The following is a 20,531-nucleotide window of genomic DNA, read 5'->3' on the forward strand; positions in this document are numbered from 1 at the left end:
ACAGCAACATCTGTTGGTGTGGAAACGGTTACGATGACATCGATCACGCAGTTTGGCAATGTACGGATAGTGACGCCGTCAGAGAGCGACTTTTGAATACCCTTGAGGCCCAAGGAAGACAACCCTATGTTCCTATCAGAGATGTGTTGGGAACTCGTGATATCTGCTATATGCAGTCGGTTTATGTGTTTCTTCAAATGTCTAGTATAAGAATTTAATTCCTTTGTTTTTTGTCTCGCTTTATTAGTTTTTGTTTGTCTTGTCCCCCCGTCTCGATGAGTCTCATCGTCGCCCACTGGTCACCCACCATAGCCGGTCGAACTCCAGACGAAACTAGAACCGCACTACCATTCATACTGGCGAAACCTTACCCCCAAGCTCCTCCCCTGATCCTATCCTTCGACAATGTACCTCTCTAACCTCGAGTAAGCCGCAAGTATTCGGCCAAACTCCTATTAGACATAGAATTAAGTGAATTTTGTTACAAACAACAATGAGCTATTGGCTCCGTAAAGCTAACGCGATTGAGCCTCCCAAATAAACGAACTAGTTAAAAAAAAACTTGTTCGATGCCACTGCTAAATTCGAATGATTGTCTATAACAAACATTTATGCAAATCGGAGAAGGTCATGTGCATCCCTACAAACAACCAAGACAATAACCCAATCGTAAACAAACTAAGTTATTCCCTTCAGCCTGAAAAATGTTCATTAGCATTAACATTAGCATTAAGCAAGTTGCACAAATTCGTATGTGGTACAAGCCCTAGACCATTTTATGTGAGTATTGCCACCTCCGTCCGTTACCGTATTGACCGAGATTTGGGATTGATCTCAGTCTCTTAGATGGAAGTATCAATATCTCCAATAATCGAGAACTGTCCTGGCCACGTCCTTGCAACTGCTGGGGATGGGAAGGATTTTTAGTTGGACACTTACTTAAGAGAGAACGCTTCAGCCTGAATAAAGTTCAAATTACAAATAATGCAATTGCAACCATATGCGTCGATTGCGCCATAGTGTTAGAAATATTTCATTTCCCCTTTCCTCTCCCCGCGTGAGACCTAGACCGATCTGCAAACGAAAGGTTTCATGTTGCGCAGTCGGGTAGGACCACCAAGTCACCAAAAGTGCAGACCTTGCGAAGATGCATATTTTGGGAATCGACGCTCCAGTCGTCTCATTCTTACATACAGGATAACTAGGATAAGCAAGAACATGTAAATGCTATATAAACCAAATCATTCTGAATACACAGGCCAATTATCGATCAGCTTTCAAACTCTCTTTACTACGGTCCTTACTGGTAGAAACTTTTAATAAGTCTACCATAGTTTGGATACCGCATGGACAAGGAAAGACTTTCTCTAATTGAAGTCTGCTCGATTGAACCATGCATCCGAACCTGCTACAGTCGGATCGATTTGTCATTTGGCGTGGATCTGCTTTCTATTCACAACTACACTCTACTCCACTACTCAACTACTAGACCATGTGGTTCGATGGAGAGTAGTTGTGAACATGGTGAATCACATCCACGTTACTGGGGGAGACAAACCGTCTAATGGGTAAAAAGGACTTGGTGGTACGTCATCACGATGAGTAACCAAATTAAAGCTTAGCAATCGACAAGCATTTCAAATTCCTTTCGAAAACTGTGAATGAAAATAAGTATCTTTAAAACATCCTTCCACCCTCTATCATGTTTCTACCCACAGACCTGCACGCCAGCAATGCGACGCCTGCATTGAGCGCATAAATTGACGCATAACGATCGCCTTCCGGCGAGCAGATTTCATTAGTGAATTGATGAAAAAGAAAGCTCAGCAGATCCGGGGGTATCCAACGGTGACCGAAACGGGTCCGGCGAACGAAATCGGAAATGCAGAAGCAAGTGAGAGAAAGAAAAAGCTCTCGGTGGCCGAAATACGGCACTACAAATGGAAAAAAAAAGAAAAACGTTCGACATTGGGAGTCCGATTCAATTTACTGATACGGACTCGAAACGAGAGACCGAAATGTCGTAAAGAAAGGGCGAAAAATTACCAACGGGGAGCCCGTTTTGCTTCACTGCTCGTATCCGGCGACAAATTTTTATGTTTGGTTATTGCTGCTCAAATTATGGATAATTGAGTTTGCTGGCAATGATGGAGCATAAAGATAGTGAAGTAATAAAGGTAACAATACCAGAGCCACTTTTATTATAAATTGGAATATGGTAAATACGTTTTTGGAAACAACGTGTTTCACATTATTCCGTGAATCACAATTGGTTTTCCCCTAACTGGCACAGGATGGGTCCCCGGAGGCAGGACAATCTTTATCCTTAATTTTGTCACTTCATGTTTACTGTCATGTCCGACTATTTAATCGGAGGAAAAACCCGATCCCCGAAAAAGACCGGTGGGATTTCGTTCAATAGAACAATGTGGCTGAAAATGTTATTGTTAAGTCAACTTTTGCACTGCAGAAGAGAAAACCACAACAGCACCCCCTGTCCTGAGTTTATTTTTTTTTTGCAAATCCGAGTTTAGCTCCACCGTAAACCGATGTCCCACGGTCTGTTCTAGCATGAATAATCCCCCATTGCTTCCAGGACACCCACACTGCTGCCACCCGCCAACTGTAGAGTTTGGCAGGAAGGAAACAAAGGAGAACGCGATGAGCAGCAGCCACAAAGAAAGCGTCCAACAAGTGCCCGCGAGGCGTTCAACTTTACATTTCCGAGCTGACAGACGTGGGATCAAGAGATTTGCCGGTTTTCACAATTCCCCAGCACCCTTTGCACCGGTGGTTCAGAGGTGGAGAATGTTTGCAACATTGAAATGAGAAAGGTCGCCCGAAACTGCGAAAGACAGTGACGGATTCGTTAATCGCCTCATCTTCGATCTTAGGATTTTTCCTCGCATTTATAATGAGATGTTTTTTTTTGTAAGGATGGTAAGGAAACTTCAATAATCAACATTTCAAATCAATTGTGCGACAATGAAGCTGAAAATGCTGCTCAGTTATTGCTGCGAGAATCGAGTTGCATTTTCACCCTGGTTACAATTCAACAGCTACTTGGCATCCACTCTGATTTATGTTGGTTTAATAACGGAAATTAACTATCGATTTAGTTTAAGTACAGCATTTTAAAGTGTAAAACATCCCATTTCTGGTTTTATATGGGTTCTGAAGACAATGATTTAGACTTGTAGAATGCCTTAAAACCTCGATAAAACTAGCAATGCTGTTTGGGATTCCTGGTTAGTAATTCAGCTTATTGCTGTTTAAAAAAGCTTTTATAATGTGTCGAGAAAGTCAAAAGCTGTCTTGTTTTAAAAATAAATTTAAAGCTCTCAATCCCTCCATAAAACTGTTCATAAACTTCATTAGCAACTGTTTATTAATGCCTTGATAAAATACTCTATAAAGTTATTCTATAATTATAAAAGCAACTAGTGAGAGCAAAACATATATGCTTGTTGTTGTTTAGACTTGTTAAAGTGTATCATAAAATCCCCAGTTACTCTGTTTCTTAATTGAACTTAAAAGTTGGATCCTCATAGCGAATAAAAGCAAAATTTATGACAAGAAAATCTCGAAGGGTAGACGAAGAAGGATGAAAAATTCAAGCAATGTTAACGACCGAAGGGAAGTAAATTTCAGCAACGACTGAGCATCTGGCGTTTGCATCACGTTCTAACCGGTGTTGACCGTCTGCTTTATGAAACAGTCTAAAATCAGACAAGCCTTCTCCAGATCGGACGAACGAAATAATTTGCATTTGTACCGACAGAAAATCACTGAAACTCTCAGTAAGCGGAGGTTAGCTGGTTTCCAATTCATAGCAGCTTCGGGAACCATCCTGAAGAAGGAGATCTTTTACGGGAACGATTGAGCTTCCAGCTGTTCCATTATATATGAGAAATGTTGCAAAAGAATTCCGCACACTTCCTGAGTAACTACTTCCAATCCAGCGGGAGAAAATCGCCTGGAAGAACACTTGAGTAAAACCAACAATCAATACGAAACTATCGATTTGAAATTGGCTCACTACTTGACTAGCCTTGGTTCCCAAGCAAATCGATTAACGTACCCCATTCTAGTCAAAATTTACTACACAATGTTTGTTTTGATTCGCTATGGAAGTTTGACAGATAAAATGAGGGGTTAGTGGATTTTCCTATGTTTCAAAGGGTTAATCGATTAGCTTGGGACCAAAGATAGTACCAGAGCTGAGCCAAAAAGTTGAGCACGTTTCTTCGGGACCTACTAGTCTTAGAGTTACCTCTATGGTCAAACCTCGTTCCAATGATCGCACAACGCAACTATCAAAATAAAAACAAACTTGGACGTTAACTTTTTGCAGGCAACTTTTCTCTATAAATGCTGCCATAAATCTGAACGGGTTAGGATCAAGCAAAATGACTTTAGATAAATACAATTCAGTCAGCAAGTTTTCTTCATAAAAGCCATTTTAAAACCTTATGAATTTGTTAGTGCCATATTACCCAAGTAACCATTTCACATCCTTTTGGCTTTCACTCTGATTTAATGTGATTTTATAACGGCAATAAGCAATATTTTTAGTTTAAACACAACATTTAACAGTGCAAAACATTCTTGATTAGTAGTTCAGCTTTATGCTGTTTTAAAAACCTTTTAAAGCCTGAAGAGAGAATCAAAAAGTGTATGGTTTTGAAAATGAATTTATTGCAGCACTCTATCCCTTTATAAAACTGTTCAGTAAATCATGGATCCGCCTAGAGACAGAGAAAAACATAATCGAGTGGGGCTTTCAAACCCAGAGTCACAAGGAAATGCCAAAGGATAATCGAGTAATAATTCTAGCAATGCTGTCAACGGAAGAGAAAAGGAATCCAATTCCAGGAATTTCTGGGGGGCAGCTCCGACAAAATCAGCCAATACAACAGAGCAGCAGAGGAGCAGAGGAGCGAAGTGAATGCGGTTTACGAATTAGAATACACAGCATATTGTCAATGGCAGCCTTCTCCAGAAATAACGTTGCGATGATGATCCGAATAGCATCAGTGCCAAACTGGGACTGCGGAAAACTGGAGACAGGAAACTCATCCAGAAGAAGGAAAGCTTTTCGGGAACGATTGAGCTTTCACCTGTTCAAAGTTACGTAGACTCACTTCTGGAGTACCTGCTTGTTGATCCAACGCTGGAGTAGAACATCGTATCAATGATCGCACAACAAAACTATCGAAACATAAACAAATTTTGACGTTCAACTTTTTTCAGGCAACTTGGCCACCATTAATACCTTCATAAAGCTAAACGGAATAGGATCAAGAAAAATGGCTTCAGATAAAAACAATTCAGTCTGCAATTATCTTCATAAAAGCCGCATTAAAATGTTTTGCATTTGTTAGCGATTTCGTGAAAGCAAAACAGCATTTTCACAAATGGCTTATGAAAATTAATATTTATGTTATCGTTATATTGTTATTATTCCATTTGCTTTTTCAAAATCTTCGTTTTTTTTCCATTAAAATAACTTCACTCTCATCAATTCATCAATGAGCAGTAATAGAAATTACGAAAATCATCAAATTGTATCGGTTGTGAGCAATGTTTCACATAACATATAACTATTTTTTGTTTCCTAAATTAAAAATTATCAGTCAAATCAACGTTTTCCCAAGGCGGACTTATTTTTTCAATTTTCCGAAGCACATTTCACATTTGATTTTATGTATCACCTAAAAATAGACCACAATATGAATTTCGACAATTTTAGTAATTCTTTCACTTTAGTGATGAGGAAATTATGAGGATTTTTGACAGATTTATTTTTGAACAATGAATTTGGCAAGATCGGACGATATTAATGTATCCCTTTTTATCTTGATCGATGCTTTATTTTTAGTGCGCTTAGCAACCGTCAAAGGCAAATGGCACAAATATTGGTGCTGAATAATGGCTTTTATTGTACTTTGAATAAGGATTTCAAATGGTTTTTAATGCATTCATCATATAACCTTTTTGCAGCTAAAGGGCGAACATGAAATTATTGCGACACATTAAACAGGGCATTACTTTTTTACCATTGGGTAAAAATCAACCAAATTTTGCACACCTTCTCATTGATGTGTATTGTGTACATGCTGTCAAACTCGAAGTCGTGTTTTTCGATTCAACAAAAATGGAGGTGAACCAACGCGAGTTGAGAGAACAAATTCTTTCCAAACACCTGGAATTTCCTGACCTGTCGCACCGGCAGTTGGGAAAAATGTTGAAGATTCACCATTCAACCGTCTCCAAAGTGTTGAAGCGGTTCCAGGAGCGGTTGACGTTGGACCACGGCAAAGGAGCTGGAAGAAAACCGGGACCGGAGAACAAAAAGACGGAGGGAAAGGTGAAGCGGATGATTAAAGCAAATCCCAACGTCTCAAGCCGTGATTTGGCTAAAAAGATCGGCATGTCGCAGAGCTACGTCCAGAATGCAAAGAATAGCTCTCTTCTACATACTTACAAGGTACAGAACTTTCCAAACCGCGATGAGCGGCAACAATCGACGGCTAAAACTCGGGCACGGAAGCTCTACGAGAAGATGCTGACAAAATATGGCTGCTGTGTGATGGACGACGAAACGTATATAAAAGCCGATTTTAAGCAAATTCCGAGGTTGGAGTTTTTCACCGGCAAGAGCAAGTTCGATGTGGACGACAAATTTAAGAAGAAGAAAATGTCGAAGTTCGCCTCCAAATATCTCATTTGGCAGGCCATCTGCTCTTGCGGACTGAGGAGTAAGCCTTTCGTGACAAAGGGCACAGTAAATGGCGAGATCAGATTTGGCATCATGCCACTATTCTAAAAGTGTCCTGGAGTGGTATGAGGCCAATTCTGTCCATTTTGTCCCAAAGGACATGAATCCGCCAAGCTGTCCGGAGCTGCGCCCGGTGGAGCAGTACTGGGCAATAATGAAGCGGGAACTTCGGAAGAGCAAGAAGACAGTCAAAGACGAGAAGGACATGTTAAGAAAATGGAAAAAAGAACTGAGAAACTGGTACCGGATGACACTGTAAAGACTTTGATGGAGGGCATCAAGTGAAAATGCGTTCAATTTTACACTCAAGGCTCCATCGATTAACTTTTCTTTTGATTTTTGAAGTAAATATATGTATAAAACTACCCTAAAATTTTGGTTTGATTCTAAACATTATAAAAAAATTGGCATGACATTTTCGGTGTCGCAATAATTTCGTGTTCGCCCTTTAGTCATTCTTGAAATGTCTCAATAATGCACTCTTTATAACCTTCTTCAGGGTGGGCCAACTAAACAGATTCTAGTCTTAATGAGATTTTGGTGGATGTAATAAAGGCAAAGCTATCTTGACCAGGGTTTTATGAATGTTGTTTTGTAAAAGCCTTGTAGTACTTCATAAAACGTTAAATGTTACTTGGGTATATTTTTTTTATTGATTTTTACAATCTTCGTTTTCAATGAACATGTTAATTTCACATAAGATTTAATATGACACATACAAATAGACACTTTATCAGAACAATTTTAATAATTTTGGAAATTGAATTGGATTTTTATATGATCAGTTTATAATTAAATTATTTTGTTAAGATCGGATGGTAATTATGAATCCTTTTCTATCTTGATTGGCAATTTTTCTAGTGGGTTCAGCTTGGGACGGAACTTGACAATCTAGTTTCACACTCTCTTAATGTTTTGGATGAATGCCCGTCGAAAATTAGTGCATGTTGTTTGACGGAGTTGTTCAATGATGCAAGGATTGCAGAATATTTGTCTATTTTAATATGGATGTTATTCGGAGTTTTTACCGCAGTCTAGCAGCTTGTACATCATTTTTGCTCAACACAATAAAAACAACCATTAAGAAACAAGAATAATCATCGCTGAAAGCACGCCCTGGACCCTATTTTAAAACTTTCCTTTCGCAAATATAAACCATTCACATCTACATTGATTCCGGCATCACTGCAAGTCAGATTGATGTGTTCCCTCTATCCTTTTTATTCCACGATTGCTACTGTCAAATCGACCAATCAGCAACTGGCTCGGATTTGACAGCAAATTGGCTCGATATCGCTACCCGATTGTCAAGTCCCGTCCTAGGGTTTAGCAAGCGGCTAGGGGAAATGGCATGAAAAAGGTTGTTATTGTTGCCAAATAGCTTTTATTGTAGCTTAAATACGGGTTTCAAATAATTCGAAATACGTTCGTCATACAACCTTTTTGCAGTAAATCAATCTTGAAGAGCTTTGAAAATATATCCTTCAGAAATTTTTCCAGGATGGGCCAACTAGACAGATTCTAGTCTTAATGAGGTTCTGGTGGATGCATAAATGGCAAAATAGCCTTGACCAAAGTTTTATGAATTTTGTTTTATAGTAGCTTTGTATTTACTTCATACAACTTAAAATGTTACTTGGGCAGTTCCACACGACTGATGACGAGATTTGAGCCCCTGATTTGTGAATTGAGGGCGACCCCGGCATAGTGGGTAACATTTAAACCTCTCACGACCAGCCCAAGTAGCACCCTTGTTATAAATTGGTCTTGGAAACTTATACACGACTTATTTTAGTTATAAACAAGTTGCTACAACTTTTTGGGACAGAATTGTGCTACTTGGGAGACTTCGGAAAAATTCAAAACTCAATTAATCTTTTTGTCCAGCTTCTGCATTCATGTTTCATCAGATGTCACTGCTGTTGTTTGCGGTGACATCTATCGGAAATTACACACAATCTGTTTTCCTAAAATTGTTCACAGAGTACACTGCAGTGCAAAACATGTCTGGTACCTCTATATGTGCATTAAGATTATTATTCGAAGTCCCTCCTTTTTTACACATTCTGCACACAAAATAGCGTACCCCTCACAGAATTTCCCGCCGATGTTTTTGAATGGGCGGGGCATAAAGTATCTTTTGCGCAGAATATGTTAAAACGGAGGGACTTCAAATGTTAAAGTAAATGCATATATAGAGGTACCAGACATGTTTTGTATTGTCAGGTACTATATTTTGTAATCTGTGAAAGGGAAATCACAAATCGAGTGTTATCAAAATACAAGGCATGTTGAAATATTGAGGTGGTGAGAGAGAATTTTCTCTCTCAAATTTGACTGGTAGTAAAGCAGGTAAAACTGTGTGGGGAAAATTCATTTTTATTTAAATGTAGCTTGTTTGACAATGATTTCCGGGAAAAAAGTTAGCGACTAAGTCCCTGACTAATTTCTTCAGGTTGTCTTTCACTTTTTTTTTGACCTGCATATGCACCGAAAGCGGATTATTCCCACTTCTCTTAAATTATATTTGGAGATTTTTATCACTTCCTACCAGCAGAACAGCGCCATCTCTGTGGCAAATGGCCGGACGATATGTTTAATTGTGAGTTTATGCGCCTATAAGTTTTGCCTTCCAAAATTCAACAGTGTTAAAATCACAGATGAGTTTCCAAGTTCAAGAATTCATTGCTTTATATTTTGATATTCATTGTTACAACTATTGTGTTTACATCAGGGGATGGAAAACTAGCACAACATGCATAAACATTAGACCTGTTCATTTTAACCATAACAGCAATTTATAAAATAACGAATATTTTGAATGGCTCGAGTGACACTTGCCTTTGATAAAAAAACACGTCTACTGAGGATTCATATTTATGAAAAAATCATATAGGGTATACGTCCCTAACCTCGGTCTAATATGCAGCCATAGATTACGTTTTTAATCATAACTCATCAATTAATTTACCTGCAAACGATATTCTACTGCTAAATGGTATGCTTAGATATGCTTATCATGTCGTTTGCTATCAGGAACCGCAAAAAGTTGAAAAACTTACTTTTTTTAAGACAAAAACTCACCAGGGAAATGTATGTAATATCGGTCTATTGTCCCCAAATTGGGTCTATTTATGGATGCAACTTCGTCCTATCCTGTTTGATTCTCAAAAAAAAAAACGCTCTTGGTAACGTTTTCTTATGTATTTTTTTTTATCACTATCACTGTTAACTTAATACTCTTCATTCCTCAAAACATTTCTTAGAGAAAATTTTACGAAAACTACATTAAATCACTCAAGTTAAAAATTAAAAATTAAAAATTTCGCTTATCGTCTTTCGACCGCAGAATATCTAAATCAAAACATTGTGATGTTCATTATACAGATTTGGCAGAAAAAATCTCCCTTCCTGTTCGTTCCTTATCATCCAAATGCAAACCACATTGTTGACGTTACTCTTATTGCTATATGCTGTCAAATGAATTTCATGGGCCAAAGTTAGGAACATAGAAAAGAAATGTGTCCCTAAAGTTGGGTCCATGATTTACTTGTGAAAACGTTGTTAAACAATTAAAATAAACATAAAATATTCAAACAGTAACTGTGAGTTTTACGTCTAGTGTGTATTATCAGGTAATTCCATTCAATAAATGCCATAATCAGGCCATTTGATGATCGTCAGTGCAACCTTCCCATCTTAACCTTAGAAGTCATGGCGGCTAAAAACTCCGAACAGAGTGATATTCTCAACCAGTTTTATTACTTACGAGAGCTGAAAATGTATTGAAATGTTGTGATATAAATTGATTTGTGTGTGGTACACATTTATCAATCATCAGTGATCAATATTTTCCTTATTTTTTGTGTAATATTCCTTAATTAATTATTTATTTGCGTGATAGGCCGAATGAAAGGACTAGACCCACATTACATACCGTAACCCTATCAATGAAACAGTCATCGGTCGTCATTGAAAAGCAATGCAACTATGTTCTGTCAATCTAATTGACTTTTATTGGTTCTGTTGTCTTGTGAATTTTAGCTAAAACGGCCTCTTTTCTGATTTTTATCTCTCAATCTATGAAATAAACACGAAAACTATGTTGGAATGAAACTTCTAGAACAATATGAGGAACATTATGCCGTACACTACACATTTTTATATCATACGGGTGGAAAATTCGTAGAACAAATACTTTAAAATTCTTCACATTTTAAGATATCTTCGAGCATGAAACTAAGTCAAACTTCAATAAAATCACTTCTAATAGTCAACCTTTGGTCACAAAGTTTATACATGACACATTAAACTTTGCTATGAAAGTTGTTACAGCAGTTTTCGTTATTTCAGTCTCGAGATACAAATATTGTAAGCCGTAAATTACCTTAAAAACATAAAATTAACTTGAAGCACCTCAAAATCATCACCGATTTTGCTGAAAATTTACACAGAAGTACAAATTAACATGACGAACAGTAATCACGGTTGACCCGTTACATTCCGAACATTTCGTTTAAAATGAACAGGTCTAATAAACATGCTATCAATTGGCTTTTAAGCGACTTCTCTCTGTTTTAAGTTGGAACGATTTTTCGGCGTTGTGAGTGTGAGTGCGTGAATATGCATGAGAATCTCATGCATGAGTTTTGCTTGCCACATTTGCATGCAAGTTTATTCCCTCAGAGAGGCTCAACGAATAAGATTTGAGAATGATTTTCCGAACACTGCTCATACCATAGCCACGAGTTCAAATCTCATTCCCGGACGAGTCACGAATGACCGAAGTATCTAAAATAATAATAAAAAAATAAATATGGTTAGTTAATAACAGAGAGCAGTGCCGTCATCAAATCCTGAAATCCCTTTCACAGACTACAAAATAGAGTACCTGACAATGCAAAACTACTTTATTTTATTATGCACAATCGTGCCGAGATTTCTTGGCGACTATACAATACATGTTAAAGCTATAGTCAAGAGATACAATAGAAAAAAAAACATTGTATCGTCAGCTATCCAAAGAGCTTCTTCTATTGGAACAGGATTCACTTCCAGTGGTTTGCAGGAATGGCAATATCGCCGAAGGGATTGCAGAAAGAAACGCAACTAGTTGTCGTCACTCACACACTCATCACGAAACGGTTACTTTCCAAGGTCGACGACCCATCGACCGAAAGAACTGCTGATGAAAAACAACGAGCACCACCCTAATAAAAAGGTTAATTTGCTTAAAGACGTGTTCGGGGTATCGTCCAAACCATTTGTGGAATAGTTCAATAATTTGGGTTATCGTTCGTTTATGGTAAATTTTTATTAGGACACAAAATGGTTGCTGCCGAGAATACAGGCGATCGCGTGAGGTAGGTCTGCTTCTCTCGACAGCTAAGAAGAGGATACTCGTAAAAGAAGCTTAGGGACTTAGGACGCATGTTTTGTGTTGAGTATGCCTGACTCTTATGTGGGTGACAGGTTACCACGCTTTTTACGAAGCTCAGATAATAAGGTAGAACCAAACCATGTTCTGCAAAGTTGTAGGTTTCGATAAGAACTGAAAGATGGCGTACATGAATTCCAGAATGGACCACCCAAAGTCACTGGAACAGGTTCCAGAAACCTCGGAGGAAGTGACCAATCTTTGATTTCAACAGAACCAGACGCGCAGTTCAATTTTTTTCAGAAATTGATAAACATACCATTAGACACCCTGGAACAGATTCTGGAAGCCCCGGTAGAAGTGGCCGATCTCTGATTTCTACAAATCCAGACGTGCGGCACATTAAAATTTTCAGAAATTCATGGACAATTCATTATAGACCATGCCAATTGAGAAAAATGACAATGGCCACCCAATGTCCTTGGAACAGGTTCTAGAGGCCCCTGAGGTCATTCTCGAGTTTCAGCAGAAACTAGTTATGCGGTATACTAAAATTTTCAGAACTTTATGGTCATGTCATTATAGACCATGCCAATGAACAAGAGTGACAATGATCCAATGTCTCTGGAACATGTTCCGGAAGCCCTGAAGCATGTGACCAACCTCTAATTACAATTAAAACTAGTCACGCGGCATATCAAAATTTTCAGTATTATATGGACATGTCATCAGAGACCATGTCAATTGACAAGAGTGACAATGACCACCCAATGTCCCTAGAACAGGTTCCTGTGATGAACCTTTAGCTTTAACAAAAACTAGTCATACGGCATATCAATATTTTCAGAATTTTATGGACATGCCATCAGAGACCTAGCCAATTGAAAAGAGAGACAATGAGAGCCCAATGTCCATGGAACAGGTTCACAATGGCCCGGAGGATGTGGCCAATCTATAATTTCAACAAAACCAGGCGTGCGGAGAAAAAAAAATCCTAAAATTTGAATAATTTTCACTTAATTTTGAGTAGAGCCTCTTAGTCGCACTCTTTGCTGATGTCAAAAAAGGAACGAGAGATTTAACCCAACTTCAGCCCAATAAGCTATTTTTGAATATTTTTTCCCAGTTTTTGTGGTCAATAATTCAAAAAAAATTTCGGTTTTGAAAATCATGTCTTTAGAAATAGGGGAAATCGATGTAATGTCGGCCTAAATGCCCCTAATTTGGGCCCATCGATTCAGCAATCGACTAGTGACCAAAAATATCCATTAGTAACGTCCCAATGACGCGTTCATCTAGATAAAATTGATAAATAGCAGATTTTTAGCGATGGGCCTAATCTTAGATCCATAGGCTAACATTAGAGCCATTTCACCTAATTGATTTTTTTTAAATAATAAATTTTATGGAGATTCCTTGTACCACCATTTTTGGCATTACTCATCAAAATTGCACAAGCCAAAGTAAATATTAAGGTTTGAATGCTCGTTGCTCTGAAGCTGCAAGTAATTTCTGAAATAAACAGTTTTATTAACCTCTTAAATCTTGAGGATTGTTTTTTAGACATTGGGAAGTGTGATATGCTTAAGCCTTCTTACAACCAAAAGGATCTTATATAAGCACAATTATGATCTCAAAAGATTTTAAAGTCTGTCAATTTTTCAGCCAACTTGGAACCTTAAACTGTAATAGCTATATAACGGCCTAAAATATTTTAAATATTTTTTTAAAGCTCAGAAATTTTTTTAACTTTTCAAACATTATTAAACTGTTAACAGTAATTGTAGAACATATTTCTTTGGGAAAAAAAATAGAATTTAAGTTTCTTTGTCGAAACTTTTGAAATTTTCCGTAAAAATCGAATTTTAATGGGTTATTTGAAACTTGAGGAAATCATGCTTGTAAATTCGGGATACAATTGTGGAGCTGAGTTTGGTAACTTTCCCGGGGCTTCCGGAATCTGTTCCGGCCTTTGTCACTTTTGTCAGTTGACATGGTCTCTAATGACATGTTCATGACAATATGGAAATTTCAAAAAGTCGCATGATGCAATCAGTTTATGTCGCAATCAGAAATTAGCAACTTCTCCGGGGGCTTCTGGAATCTGTTCCGGGGTCATCACGATGTCATTGTATTCTGCTTAGTTATTATGGTCTTTAATGAATTGTCTATGAAATTATGAAAATTTTGATACGTCGCACGACTGTTTTCTTTTGCAATAAGAGACTGGTCTCTTCCCCGGGGCTTCCAAAATCTGTTCCAGAGTCATCGGATGGTTTTTGTGACTGTTGTCAGATGGCATGGTCAATTATGCCATGTCCATAAAATTATGAAATTTTGAATATGCTGCATGACTAGTTTATGTTAAAATCAGAGATTGACCTCTCCCTTGGGGGTTCCGAAATCTGTTGCAGGGCCATAGGGTAGCCTTTGTCATTCTTGTTAGTTGACATGGTATCTCCATGACATGTCTGAAATTTTGAAATGTTGCATTATTAGTTTATATTGCAATCAGAAATTGGCCACTTCTCCGGGGGATTCTGGAACCTGTTCCGAGGTCATTACATAGTAATTGTCAATCTGCTTAGTTGGTATGGTCTCTAAAGCATAGTCTATGAAATTCTGAAAATTTTGATATGTCGTACGACTGTTTCCTGTTACAGTAAGAGACTGGTCACTTCCCCGGGGCTTCCAGAACCTGTTCCAGGGTCATCGTGTAGCGTTTTTCACTTTTGTCATTTGACATGGCTCTAATGACATGTCCATGAAATTCTGAATATTAGGATATGCCGCATGACTAGTTTTTGCTAAAATTATTGATTGAACACTTTCCCGGGGCTTCCTTAATCTGTTCCAGGGCCATTGGATGGCCTTTGTCAATCTTGTTAGTTCACATCGTCTCTAATGACATGTCTTTGAAATTCTTTTTTCCCTTGATTTTTGGTTTTCGTCGATCTTAAGTGCTGAGCACCAATGCTACCGACGCCAGAGAGGCAGCTCCCACACCTGGACCCTACCTATCGACCCATCAACTCATGAACCGGGGACTAACGGCTTTACTTCCCTTCCGAAGGTGGGCGTGATCAGAGATGTTATGCCTCAGAACATTCCGTCGGCGCCGACTGGGATTGAACCCAGGCCTGCTCGGATGAGAAGTAATCACGCTTACCACCGGCGTCGCTTCCATGAAATTCTGAAATTTTACATGATTATTTCTTGTTAAAATCAGAGTTTGACCACTCCCCGGGGCTTCCGGAACCTGTTCTGGGGATAATGAACTGTCCATTCTTAAATTTATGTAAACCATATTTTAGTTCTTATTTAAACCTACAAGTTTGCAGAATATTGTTTGATTCTATCTTATGGTCTGAGCTTCGCAATAAGATTGGGTACCCCGTCCCGTCACCCTTTTACTGGTGGAAAAATCGTCATGTACATAAGAGTTAAAGGAGGGGTGTGAATCTAAATGCATAAATAAGGATACCGACAACTTTTTCAGTTCCAGGTACTTTATTTGGAAGTCTGTGAAAAGGAAATCAAACTTCGCGTGTCATCAAAATACGTGGCATGTTGAGAGATTGAGCTCGGGAGAGAGTGAGAGAGAGAGAGAGAATTGTTTGACGGACAAAGTAGCTTACTCTCTTGTGTGGGACTTAATTGTTTTATTGATTTTACAGTAACTTAACATCTACGTTTTAAATTAAAAGCTTTCCAGAAGATAGATATTTATTCTCTTTATGAACTACGCCACGTGAATTATTGATTACTGCTTGCATTTATTTTAAATAATTGGTTTTCTCTCTTCTCCCATACTGAATTTCAACGATGCCTACGAAACAGATCTCTGGGAAAATTCAGTATGGGAACCAGCTGAGACACATTGAACTGGCAAACCCGACTGTATGACTTTGGCAGATCCAATATTCCGTGACCAGCGATCACTCTCAACCATACGCTCTTACCTGCAGAAATGCCTGTGGCCGATAGGCTCCCCCGTGGCTGCCGTAGCCCATGTTTGCGAGCATTTCCGGCGAAAATCGGTTGAATAGGCCACCCCAAGCGTTCGCAGTGCCGCTGAAGATTAGTATCGCTCCGATGGCCGCCCACAGCGCCGTTGCCTTCATGTTGCTGATTATTAGGGGTTGGTGCTTATTCCCACTAGGATTAAATCTGCAAAAGATGGGAGAGTAAAATTGCACGAGGTGAGAAAATATATGTATATAGGGCTTTTAAATTGAAGAAAAAATGAGGGTGTCCAATCGATGGCTCCGGAACGGAAAACGATAAATGCGCTACCTACACAGATCTGTATATCATCAGTTGAAAATGATGATCTTCGAGGCTTCGCTGAAGCCTTATTATTAAAGAGGGGGTAAATCCGTTTCCAGCTCATCGTGCCCCGCCCGGTCCAATCATGGATGGGAAGCAGAAAACGAGGCGAGTTAGATAGTAGGATTATTCTTATTTATTGCATTTTGATAGCGATTCGCCTTTAGAAGGCTTTCGTTAACGAGCAAAGGTTCACGCAGACGGGTTGATTCTAGGGTGAAATGGTTAGCATAATATCTTATCTATGTTGGGGAGGATGATGTGAACAAGTAAGACATTATGTTTCACCGAATTTTAATTTGAAAATTTATGGTAATGATTTATGATTTGGGTAAAATTTATTGTCATTAATCTTCTTGCCCAGCTAATGAATCTTTAATTTTGCTCCCATACCAGGCAGTTACTGACTGTAATTTCTCCTAGGCGGAGCTACAGTATTGCTGGGACGAGCGCAAACCTTTTAGGGCTGATGTAGGATTCATGGCTACCCTAGTAGTATGCTTGTCGCAAATTGGTTGCTTCCCAGCCAACAATGTTGTTCACATTACTGAATTGTTACTCTGCTTTGTGAATTTTTATTCGAAAAAAATAAATCGTATAAAGTGCATAGAATTCAACTATACGTACAAATCTGGAGGCCATATACGTGCATGTGGAAAAATACTCCTACATTGTATGATTTCATATGATTCAATAGGGTACTTTATACAACTCCATGCATAACTAAAGTTGCTTCTAATATGATTTTGTATATACCAATATCTTATATAAAATGTTATTTGTACGACTTTCAAATTACATCTCTAAAATTATGGCAGACCAAAAAGCAAAAAGCATGAAAAAAATACATTTTAAATGAAGCTTCAATTTTCTATAGTTGGTGGTACTTGGTGATATTGGTTTGAATATAAGTTGGAAATTGAAATATAATGAGCTATCTTTTGAAAAGATGAACATATTTAAAGCTTAAAGTCAATATTACCTGCAATAACTAGTTTAGAACCAAAGATCTTTAGCTCCGTAGTCCTGCTGCGATCCTCGCTGGCATATGAGCACGTATATTCGGAGCAATAAATTTCAAATTATGATGCCTCGCTTGTATACGTGATTAAATCTAATTCGATCTGGTGTATTATATGATATCATTCCTTATCTAGCTAAAACTGCTGAGAGCAGTGCATATTGCATTATACAATCTTGTTCTGCATGATATATGGCTTATTATCTTATATAATTTTAACTGTACATTAATGTGATTCGTAATGAATTATTTCAATGTGCAACAAACCATTCCAGAGAACAAGCAATGAGTACAAATTTGGGTTGGGTTGGTTGGTGTGAAGTGCTCGTAATATCTGGAAAGTAGGTGATATTTGAGCAGAACTACACCTACATAGTTGTGAGAAATTATGTATTCCAAACCAATTTAAAGAGATATGTTGTGCAATGAGCGCATACGATGATGAATTTCACTTGGAAACCTCAATATTGACAATGAGCTTTGCTGAAATGTCTTTCTTTTCTTTGAAACTTCATTTAACTTTTTTAGTCATCGAACCAGTAAGTAATAATTGAGTAATTTCCGCATTACTCCTAGTTCCAGTAAATGTAATGCGTCGGCAACAATTACGTCTTTCATCAAGTTAATCGTTAATTTTATTAACGGTGATAAACCGCGTTGATAATCACCGCATCTTCTTTAGGAAACACCATGGCTCTCGTATCTCGAGAATATTTCCCTTTGGTAGTGCATTTAATCCATGTTTCCCGTTTAAGTTTTCAACGCTTTTCATAAATGCTCGAATTTTCAATGAAATCCAGTGGTTATTTATGAGTACTCCAGATTCAAAAAGTAGCAGTAGCTCTTGTATCATCTGTGACAAAAATTCATCAACATCCACGGGTTTACTAGCTCCACAGTAAATTCCGATAGTCATTGGCTGAATGTGAGGAAGCTCATGAATATTGGCAACAATTGGCTGTTACTTTTTGTTTGTTATGGCTCAATATTTTGTTTTGACAATATGACTGAAACTGATCTTATGTAAACGTATATAAGATCGTCAACATTTTTAAAATAGATCGCGTTAAATAACTCCTTATCGACATCAAACGAACTTATATATAATCTTGCAAAGAGGATTATAATTGAATCATAATTTTCATCTTAAACAATTTCAACCAATTTGGAATTGCATCTTATGCAACTTCAACTTGTTTTGGATATTTATATTATTTTAAACGAACATCCTTATACGATTTGTGGTTTGCTGGGTAAGGCTTCCATCCGACTTATTTCAGTCACAAACAGGTTGTTGTTCCCATTATGGCATGTGGGAATTCCCTGTACAGTACCAGTTCGATTTTGGCAACACTCGGTTTTTTACTTCTTTTGCAAGCAACCCCCAAGTTCTATAACAGTTTATATATCCTTTGTATGACTAGTTGGTTGTAAAGAAGTTTACTCTACATAATGCCATGAATGTTTGTAACAAGCCTGATTAAATATCTGGGCACGATCATAGCTTTACAATTACTGCTAATTTAAATAAAACATATGCTATGATTTTAAACTGCAAAACACAAGCAAATTAAAAACATTGAGGTCGTGTTGCCAAAATCGAAAGAATACTGTATTTTATTTATTATTTAATGACTCCCTAAAGCTTTTTTTCCTCCAGGTCAAATACAGAAATAAAAATTGATTTTTGACTCGTCTTTCACCGATTTGCATGAAACTTTTCATAATTGTTTGTAATGGGTAATTATTCACATTTTTGCTAAGATTGGCCCTTGTGGATCTTGTTTTTTTTTCTTTAAAATGGCTTCTTTGACATTTTTCAATCAATTAATCATATCGTCCAGCCATTTTCCACAGAGATGGCGCTGTTCCGCAGTGATAAAAATCCCCATATAGAAATCGAGAGAAGTGGGAATAATTCGCTTTCAGTGCATATTTAGGTCAAAAAAGTGAACGACAACGTAAATAAATTAGTCAGAAACTTTGTCGTTCATCTTATTGTTAAACAAGCTACAATTTAATAAAAATGATTTTTCACCATACAGTTTTATCTGCTTTACTACCAGTCCTCAGAGAGCCAAAAAAAAAATCAAATTTGTGAAAGAAAATTTGCTCTCACGACCTCAATCTCTCAATATGCCATGTATTTTGATGACACTCGATTTCTGATTTTCCTTTCACAGATTACAAAATAGAGTACCTGACACTGCAAAACATGTCTGGTACTTCTATATATGCATTTAGATTAACATTCAAAGTCCCTCGGTTTTTTACATATTCTGTACAAAAGATACTTTTTGCCCCGTCCCATTCATAAAAATCGTCGGGAAATTCTGTGAGGGGTGAGCTATTTTGTGTGCAGAATGTGTAAAAAAAGGAGGGACTTCGAATGATAATCTAAATGCATCTAGAGGTACCGTAAAACGGGGTATCTTTGATAATGCGGGTAACTTTGATAGTATAATATAAGGATTAAATTTACTCGCTGCGCTTTTTCCAAATTAGAAACATTGGCTGCATATTGTAGCTGCGGATATTTCCGTTGATATTGTATATTGTTTTTATATATTATGTGTTACATATTTTACAAACATATTAAAAAACTATTTTCGTGTTTTTCGCCTATTTGAAAAAGCACTCAAACCATCATTTATGCAGGGCTGTTGCGGATTTCGCGATTTTCGCGGATTTGTCGTGGATTTGTATTTTCAGTCGCGAAAATCGCGGAAACATTAAATGATGTCGCGTAAATCGCGAAGGGACTGATGTGCTGTCACAAAAATTGTCCCGGATTATTTTGCTGTCATCAATTTTGTTGTTCATTTGGCTCTCAATTTTTTACCGGTTCAAACCAAACACCCTGCAAATAATCGAGAAATGATCTCAATTCCATAAGTCACATCGGATTGACACGGAAATTCCCTGAGGTCTGTCCAATGTGAGACATTTTCCTTTTTTTCCAATATGAACATAGCATTTTTCATTGTCAAATCATAAACGAATCGTATATATGCGAGTAATTG

At 37.7% G+C, this 20,531-nt stretch overlaps 1 protein-coding gene across 3 annotated transcripts in view; it reads right to left on the reverse strand.

The window, feature by feature from the left end:
- The window catches only part of spab (space blanket), a 136,836-nt gene that overhangs the window by 65,479 nt on the left and 50,826 nt on the right, over positions 1 to 20,531 (reverse strand). For all 3 annotated transcript variants that reach the window (XM_065216603.1, XM_065216604.1, XM_065216605.1), the window contains exon 2: positions 16,121 to 16,328. In XM_065216603.1, coding sequence (XP_065072675.1) covers positions 16,121 to 16,282 — 162 coding nt within the window. In that variant the 5' untranslated portion in view covers positions 16,283 to 16,328. The remainder of the gene's footprint in view (positions 1 to 16,120; positions 16,329 to 20,531) is intronic.

This window comes from Ochlerotatus camptorhynchus, unplaced genomic scaffold (genome assembly GCF_037179485.1).
Source record: "Ochlerotatus camptorhynchus isolate MF236.1 unplaced genomic scaffold, CSIRO-AGI_Acam_v1.1 ptg000064l, whole genome shotgun sequence".
Taxonomy (NCBI): Eukaryota; Metazoa; Arthropoda; class Insecta; order Diptera; family Culicidae; genus Ochlerotatus; species Ochlerotatus camptorhynchus.